This window comes from Frankliniella occidentalis, unplaced genomic scaffold (assembly GCF_000697945.3).
Source record: "Frankliniella occidentalis isolate FOCC.00 unplaced genomic scaffold, Focc_3.1 Scaffold20, whole genome shotgun sequence".
NCBI lineage: Eukaryota > Metazoa > Arthropoda > Insecta > Thysanoptera > Thripidae > Frankliniella > Frankliniella occidentalis.
Window position 1 is genome coordinate 2,582,816 of NW_026267150.1, and position 8,213 is coordinate 2,591,028.

General features: G+C 38.4%; 1 protein-coding gene across 4 annotated transcripts; it reads right to left on the reverse strand.

Annotated features, from left to right (window-relative positions):
* Positions 1-7: 7 nt before the first annotated feature.
* LOC113207509 (aftiphilin) lies at positions 8-7,074 on the reverse strand. Of its 4 annotated transcripts, none has more exons than XM_026424116.2 (7): positions 6,666-7,074; positions 6,074-6,214; positions 4,337-6,003; positions 4,080-4,253; positions 3,942-4,002; positions 3,432-3,542; positions 8-2,800 (listed from the first exon to the last, which is right to left on the reverse strand). In XM_026424116.2, the coding sequence occupies exons 2-7, from the start codon at positions 6,204-6,206 to the stop codon at positions 2,535-2,537; spliced, it is 2,412 nt and encodes an 803-aa protein (XP_026279901.1). In that variant the 5' UTR covers positions 6,207-6,214; positions 6,666-7,074; the 3' UTR covers positions 8-2,534. The 4 variants fall into 4 exon arrangements, with proteins under 4 accessions (XP_026279901.1, XP_052120556.1, XP_052120555.1 ...); XM_052264596.1 differs by lacking the exon at positions 6,666-7,074 and adding an exon at positions 6,480-6,582; XM_052264595.1 differs by lacking the exon at positions 6,666-7,074 and adding an exon at positions 6,310-6,453.
* Between the last annotated feature and the right edge of the window lie 1,139 nt (positions 7,075-8,213).

Consider the following 8,213-nt stretch of genomic DNA (forward strand, 5'->3'; position numbering starts at 1 on the left):
CAGAATGTAATTTGAATACAATTTAATAGGTAAACATTGTCACACGTTTTTGAAATCATTCCTATATTGAAATTGAACTATGATATAATTTCTTCAGGCAATAAAAAATGTACTGTGAATGAAATTAGAACTGCACACTTCTTGTTGAGTGGATTTTTTTAAAAAAAGATTTTGACCATCTTTCCCAGGTTTAATACAAATATCACATTAATCTCATCTCAACATTTTCTCTAAGTCAGTAAGTACAATGTAGGTTGGGAATGTTCAGTTTGACTCATTAGAAATACTCACAGAGATCACATAAATACTGCACCAGACTTAAGCATTACTTACACAATATTTTACAATCTTCATCTCCACAAATATAAGCATACAGAAAGTAATAAATGCAAGTAAAGTCGTAAAATGATTTTGACTGCCGAATCAAAAGAGATAATGTTGTCTTAAAACAAAAACAAAAAAATGATTTGCCGGGATCAGAGGGATGTTGAAGCTTCTTACCATGTTCAGTCAAAGATAACTTTTTCAGAAAAATAACAGGTCTTTTGACCAGGCCTGATTAACATGGCAAACATTAAAGAGAAAATACTTGGACTGAACTGATATTGGAGGAGACTTGGACACTGGCTCCACTCTGATTTAATTATTAAAGTTTATAGAACAGAACCACAAAAATCATCTACAGATTTCTGATAACATTTGAGTACTATGCATTGCCTAACAATAATGACTCAGCATTATAACAAAACAAGAAGGTACCTAATTAATGGACGGTTATTTTACACAAGCTCTTAAAAACCACAACTTATTTGTTGAAGCTGATGCAGAAAAGAAACTTTAAGTTCAACATGTGTCATTGAAATTCCTGCCCAACAGAATTAAGTTTTCAGACAATGTCAAATATCACATGAAAATCTAACCAAATTACAATAAAAATAACAACATATAAACAACCATAATTGAAAGAGAAAGTAATAAAGATTATAAACCAAGCAAATTGTGCCAGCAATAAAAACTTTCTAAACAAAAAATCCAAACAGAATTTACAACAAATGACTACAGGAGAGTTTGAACACATGAAACATTGCAAGGTGTGTCAAATCTCAACAAAAACACAACCATTCCTTTAAAAACTTATCTTTACTGCCATCAAACTTTTAAAACAAATTTTTAAAATTTAGTAATACTCTACAGTACACTAGTAGAAGAGTTGATGTTTATGTTTCTCACCAGTGTTGCACATACAGGTAAAACATAGTAATGCAATTTTCCAAAGCACACGACATACTCCTTTTAAAATTTGAATGGACTTTGAACCATTTGAACACTTTCGGGTGATCAGAAAATCAGACAACCCATATATATCACAAATAATGGAATTCTAAAAGATTGACAAATATAACTAATCAGCAATCATAATTACAAAATTCAAATTCACAAAACCATGTCCTAATACAAGCCAAGCCTGACACACCAGCTGTCAGATCTTTTAATTTTGTCAGTTTTGAACAGTTTGTGTGCCTAAAGAAGCAGCCCCTTCAGAAAAGAGTAAAAACTCAATAACCTTCATACAAAGTGATAGAATCAACAAGAGGAAAATTAGATTAATTATATTGTTATGTATACAATATCATACATAGAAAATATATGGACTATTAATCAAAGAAAGGTACATATAGTACAAGATTTTTCCACAATATTTACAATATGAGCAATGGCAAAGTAGCAAGATAATCAGACATTCATTCAGCTAATATGCAGTCTCCAATGCATTTGCCAAGGGCCAGACAGAAAACAATAAAAATTACAAATCTCCAAATTTACAATGAAATATAAACTGAAACAATACAATAGTAAGTCTTTTCTTTCTTTCTTCTTTATTAACTGAATAGCATTTACCAAGTCAAAAATATCTTGGCCCTGAAAGCCCAATTTTAACACACTCACAGTCATGGGAAGCAGTTCTAAAACCAGCAAACTTTTCTAGTTCAACAGATATTAAAAAGCAGGCTTTACCTTTGTGTGAAAGATGAGACAATTTTTTCTTTTTGTGTCAAACTGCAACAACAATCTGAGCAGAGGTTCTGATCAAACCCAGAAACTTTGAGCAAAATGTGGCATTACAAAACTAATCTTCATTGACCTATGTCAGCCCTAGATAAACATATTAACATTTCCAGCAAAGTAATAAACTAACCAGAAACCTTAGAAATGGTTAGCAAGCACCCTAAGGATATTTGAAGAGCCTAAGGGAAGCTATCACAAGGGTGTAGAGGTTCTAACAGTATTGCATATGCATTACTAGAAGCTTTTGAAATGATTGTAAGTCACACAAAGCACAGAAGTGATGAAAAGTTAATTTCAGGAGTTAAGAATTCAGTTAAGTATTAAAAATATATAAGCTATCTGGAAATGATAATTTGAACATATTTAAAGAATTAACAAAGACCAAGTAATAAATATCCACTAAAAAGCTACACAGGTACACAAACACTACCACTTTTGCATAATTTTATGGTACTTTTGTGTAAATGTCACAATTTATTTTCATTGCGATCTCCTTGCACTGGAAACATGAGCATGCGAGCAGAAAGAAATGCTAGTTCTGGTAAAGTGTCCAACACACGTACAGCTTCCGGACTCAGAGTAGGATCTCGATTTTTCTTCTCTAGGGTTGGTAAAGGAGTAGATCTTTTAGAGTTCGCTAGAAGCTGCTCAACCTGCAGTGGAGTTGAAGTCAGAACTGGATTTCCACTAGTAGTTGTTGTCGCAAGGGGTCCTGAGCTAGGATCTTTGCTTGCTGTAACAGAAAAAGAAAATCAGCATACATGATCTAACTGAGAAAATTAACATGCTCATAACTAAAAGAGAAATTATTGTATTATCATTTTTAGGGGCTAGGTGGGACCTTAACAACATTGAGTAAAATGAGAAAAGTTAGCATGATGAAAAACTGGCAAACGTCAAAGAAAAAAGTAAAACAGTCTTAAAAAAAAAAAAAAAAGGCATGTTAACCAAAAGCATTTTTGCTTTGTAAAATTTTGTTGCACAAGTGAATTTATGATGAATACAGAGCACAACAAAGATCTACATGATGGAGACCAAAAAGCACACATAAATACACATTCACATTATTTTAGCAGCCTGCAAAGCAATATGAAGTTCATGCCAACAGGATTTGTTTCACCTATCAGATTTAGCAACTATCTTTCTGTTAGCTATTTCATACTTGAAGTCCAGCAACAATTCACTCGAACGTAAAAATAAAAAGCAAAGAAAAAAAGGGAGGAAAAGCTTAAATTTCAGCCAACTGAAAATTAAATTATCAGAGATGTCCTATTGTATGATCAAAGACTCATCCAAGTGGGCAGCAAACATAAGAATAAGAATACAAGCCCAAAGGTACACGCAAAAAGTTGTGAGCAACTTACTGGGCAATCTCCGGCACACCACAGCAGCGTGGGGGGTAGACATTGTTTGGGAGGCCAGGTTATCAAAAGAGGCAAGGAGATCAAGATCCAGGAGTGAAGAATGAGTGGATGCTAGGGTTGGGAAAAGAAGCAAGGACAGGGAGAAGGAAGAGGAGACAGACAATGGTGCCATTAGAAAAACACAATAGCAAAGGAATATGTGATTGTTACGTGATGGGCTCCCATAAACCATGAAAAAGTGAATCCAAATTTCAACCTATTTTTGAATACAAGTACAGCCAAATCTAACAAGAAACCTTAGTCTATGTTTTTGGGGGGTGTAAACACACATACAAAGTCTTCTAACTCTATGTACATCGAAGTGATTAATTTACACTTATCTACAATGATGCTGCACCTTTTTATATTCAAGTTCAAAGAAAATTTAAATGTGAGTAGTCATGTTAAGAGCACAACAGTTTTCACACAGGAGACAGATGGAAAGCAAAATTGTTAAACAAAACTACTTACAGTCAAGAGGATTAGTAAGTCCACTGTCATTCCAGTCAAACTGTGCTGCAGGTACAACCTCCTGCAAGAGTTTAATAAAAATTTTAGCATTGTTGAAAATGATTTTAAAAGGATTACTTGTTCAAAATAATATCTTACGCCTTGATCAGAAGAGGACTTTACAGTTTCCACCACCTGAGGCTGAATTATTTCAGGTCTTGGAGGTGGTTCAGCTTGAGGTTGAATTTGTACTGCGCGAACTGGTTCAAGCGGACTAAACCCAAGATTTGCAGCAAAGCGAGGAACAACTGTATTCCACTTTGGACCAAAAAGCTGTAAAAGAAATTTTATGAAATTAAAAATTAGAATTTTAAGAAAACGGGATTTTAAGGTTTAGTAAATAGTATTGCACTTACAATGTTCCGCGAATCAATGTTAAGAGCACCAAGAAGACCTCTGTTGGAATGTGATCCTGGCCATTGAAAGGACAAGGAAGGAGTTGCCTCTAGGTCTCGTAAGCCTTGCCAGACTGAACTTTCTTCAACATCCAAAATAATTCCTGAAAGTGCACTTGATATACTTTCCATTTCACTGAAAGGGCAACTACCCTCAGGAAGTGGGAAATTTTCCTTCAACAATTCGTCTAGTCTTGATTTTATAGTTTTCAGGTCAAACAGAGAACTAAGAGTACAATCTGGTTCAATTTTAGGGGGAGCTGATTGAAATTCAGCAGTTTCAAAATCATCAAAGTCATCAAATTCTAAAGGTTCTTGAGAGGAAAAGGCATTTGGAACAGCAGATGCCTGTGCTGCCTGAGCAGCTTGTGCCCAAACATCAGAAACAGATTTTTCATTATCTTGCGCTTGTGCAAAATCTGCAAATTCTCCATCAGAGTTCGAATGAGTATCTTCATCTTCTGCTGAGCAAAGGTGAGTCTCTGGAGGAGAATTTGAGGTACATGTAATAGGAGGTGTTTCAAAAGGCATACCAAGACTATGAGGTATTTCATTTAATACTGATGGTGGTATGTTGATATCATCATTTTCTTTGGTTTCATCAGCCAACACCAGCGTAGGTCTTCTGGACGGAGAGTCAAACTGGGGTTCATCATTAAATTCATCAAAGCTCTGTGAACTAGAAGAAGGTTTGGCTGGTGAAATAGTTCCACTGAATTCCCCAAAATCATCTTCATCATCTTCATCACCATGATTATCACTATCATCATCATCCAGGCCAGGCATATCAGGGATTATCATTGCCCTAATAAAATCGTTCTCTTCAGGTTCCTCTTCTTTTGAATTTGACTCCCTAATAATTGCAGGAACCATTGTGTCATCATTGGTGTTAGCAGTGAGGTGATTTAATCTTTCTTCAACAATATTTTCTTCCGGTAAGACTTTCCTCTGTTCCATAGTCAATGAAGTTTCACCAGCATTCCACGCCTCGAATTCCTCAGAGCTTGAACTTGTATTGTTTATTAGAGTTGGAACAGAATCTAAGACAGCAACTTCAGTCTTATCAACTACAGGACTATGATCTGTATCTGGTTTTCCAATGGATTCTTCCGTCAAATTGTCTTTTGAGGAGATTCCAGGATTTTCTAATTCTGTTATACTGGAATTTACTTTAAAAAATTGTTCTCTTACGCCTGCTGTAACTTCATTATCACTATTAATTTGGTTCGTCTCAGAAATAATACAATTTGGCACCTCGCTATCCGAGTTTTGAACTTCAGTCGGCAAGAGATTAGGACTGCCATTTGGTTGAAGAGCTGTAACCTTAGAGGAGAGTTCATCCTCCATATCTACGACAGGCATAGGAGAAGCCCCACTGCTATTTTGACTTGCACTGCAGTTTCCTGAGTCAGTTACACCAGACAAAACAGAATCATGACTAGTATTATCAGAATTCTGAAGTATTTCTTCATCCCCCAAACCATTTACTTGAAATTTGGGAACTTTGTCTTCATTTAACATATTAAGAGCAACAACACCATTTTCAAATATTTCTGACTGAAGTTCTCTGGAAGAGGGCACTGTCCACGATGTGTCTGGTATCATCTTGGGTATTGAAGGCTCTAGAACTAAAATGAGGGATGCTTAGAAAACTCAAAGATGTTAAAAATAATATATTTAAGTGAAAAAAATCATTACCATTGTGTGATTCAAAATCAGCCATTGTAAAATCTCCAAAACCATCTTCTCCCTCATCTTCATCATTGTCATCATCTTCAACTGGGTCAAGTGGAGGAGGAGACGATGACACAATAGGTGGTATTATAGACATGGTTTAATCTGAAAGCAATTTTATAAAAATAATGACGATACAAGGCATTTAAATTTAGGTCAAACTAGGAAATACAATGGACAATTTCCATGGTTGTCATTACTATGTTAATAGGTTAGGTCTCCTTCATGACAGTCAAGACCATAGGGTGCGAAAAAGAAAACGTACGAGATATAACACAAAACATAGATTTACATAAAAAGGAGAGAATAGTTCATTAGAAAATATTCAACAACCCCCATTATTTGAGAGAAACCCTGAGCGTTTAGCAACCTTTAAAGTAACGTATGTTTTCTGGTTTTCTGTCAAGTGCAGACGACGTATCGCCGAAGACAGTTGAGAAAGAGTTAAGGCATACGTCCTTGACGAAGGGAATATACAAGACTAAGTAAGAAAAAATCCATAATGATCGTAGACGAACTAGAATTATTTTCATTGGAAAATAGAAATAGATTCTACCTGGGAACAGATCGATCACGAGCAGCCAAATCTTGTTTTTCTTGGGTGACCAGTGACCTAGACCTACACAGCGAGATTAGCTGCAACCTAAGATCCACTATAAGATACCACCATTTCAACAAAAATGTCCCATAACATAATAACAGTTTCTGTACACAAACTGGAAGAAAAACATAGCACAGATTTTCTTTGTAAAAAAAAATACGCAGCAGAAATGATTTTCAGGCCTCCAAGGTCCACCTTGGACACCTGTGCTGGAGGGGAGGGGGAGTTCGGACAACGTATGAGAAATCCACAGGGCGCGCACGCAATGCGAGTCGGAGGATGAGAATTTTAATAGCCGCATTGGAACCGCGTCGTTGCCGCCGGGACCGCAGGCAACCCATCGTACACACACGTATGTATGGAAGCATACTTTGAAAGAAGTGACGCGTCTTTGTGTGAGTTACTCAAAAAGAGGCACATTCAAGCAGCAGTTTGAATACTAAGATAGTAACACTGTACAGTACGTTGGATAGCGAAAATTTCAGACCAAACCAGGAATCTGCTCGGCAAATTTGTTGATAAGTAAAAACATCTAAAAGACCGAACCGGAGGTGTCTGGGACATAAACAGAAATGTGTGGTGTTGCGAAGTTTGGTGAAATAAACACATGGCTATGCGCCTATTTATACGTGTGTTTTGATTTTCATATTTACACTTGCTTTTAATTTGTATAACCCTTCGAAAGGACTGGAACGCTCTAGGTGCACGAATGGGTGCATCTTTTAATGCGCTCCAGTTCTACGGGATTGCACTCGCGAGCGAGGGCCGGCCGGACGCATGGGCCATGGGCGAATGAAGTAGACAAACCCGCAACACTGGAGCGCATTCAGGGCGGGTTTGCCTATCGTCGCTGACCGACAGTGCTATACGGCCCAGATCGGATAGGCAACCCACACGCCCGCCCGCATCCGGTACAGTATCACTACCAAAGTGTCCAAACCATCCCTTCGGGGGGAACCAAGCAGGATGCCGTCAGAAGGAATGGGGTGCGACAACATAGAAGGCGAAGCCCGGCGTCGGCTCGAGCTCGTGCGACAAAGACGACAGAGATATCCGCCACCGCGCCAGTGATAAAGACGAAACTGTCTACTCGAGTGTGTGAAAAGCATCGCCTTGTACGAATTGTAACGAGTTGGCAGGAAAAGGGGGGGGGGTCTTGGAAAGAAGGAGAGGGGGAAGGTGCAGGCAGCTATGCAGACAGCTTCTGCAGTCAACAGGCGAGAACAATGCAGGCCGAGCGTGCACGCAGGTGCAGTGGCAGAGCTGCGGCCATAGGCTCGCCCTTGAAGGCGTGCGGGTCCGTCCTTGAACGGCTAGAGCTGTATCGGCCCGTATGCTCCCGGCTCGGTCCGTGACTGCCGCAAATACGTGCTGCTCAGCGCCCTGCCGCGTCCCATCAGATCGGGTCGGGACGGGTTGGGTGCCGCCACCGAAAATTGGTTTAGCTGTAGCCTGGTTGCCTACTCGTTCAAGCAGTCGGGGTCGGAGTCGCGCAGGCACCCC

Coding starts and splice junctions, on each gene's coding strand:
- LOC113207509 (XM_026424116.2), bottom strand. CDS start 6,206: ATGTCTATAATACCACCTATTGTGTCATCGTCTCCTCCTCCACTTGAC. Junction 4,254..4,336: donor ACATTGATTCGCGGAACATT/GTAAGTGCAATA, acceptor TTTCTTTTACAG/CTTTTTGGTCCAAAGTGGAA. Junction 4,003..4,079: donor AGTCCTCTTCTGATCAAGGC/GTAAGATATTAT, acceptor AAACTCTTGCAG/GAGGTTGTACCTGCAGCACA.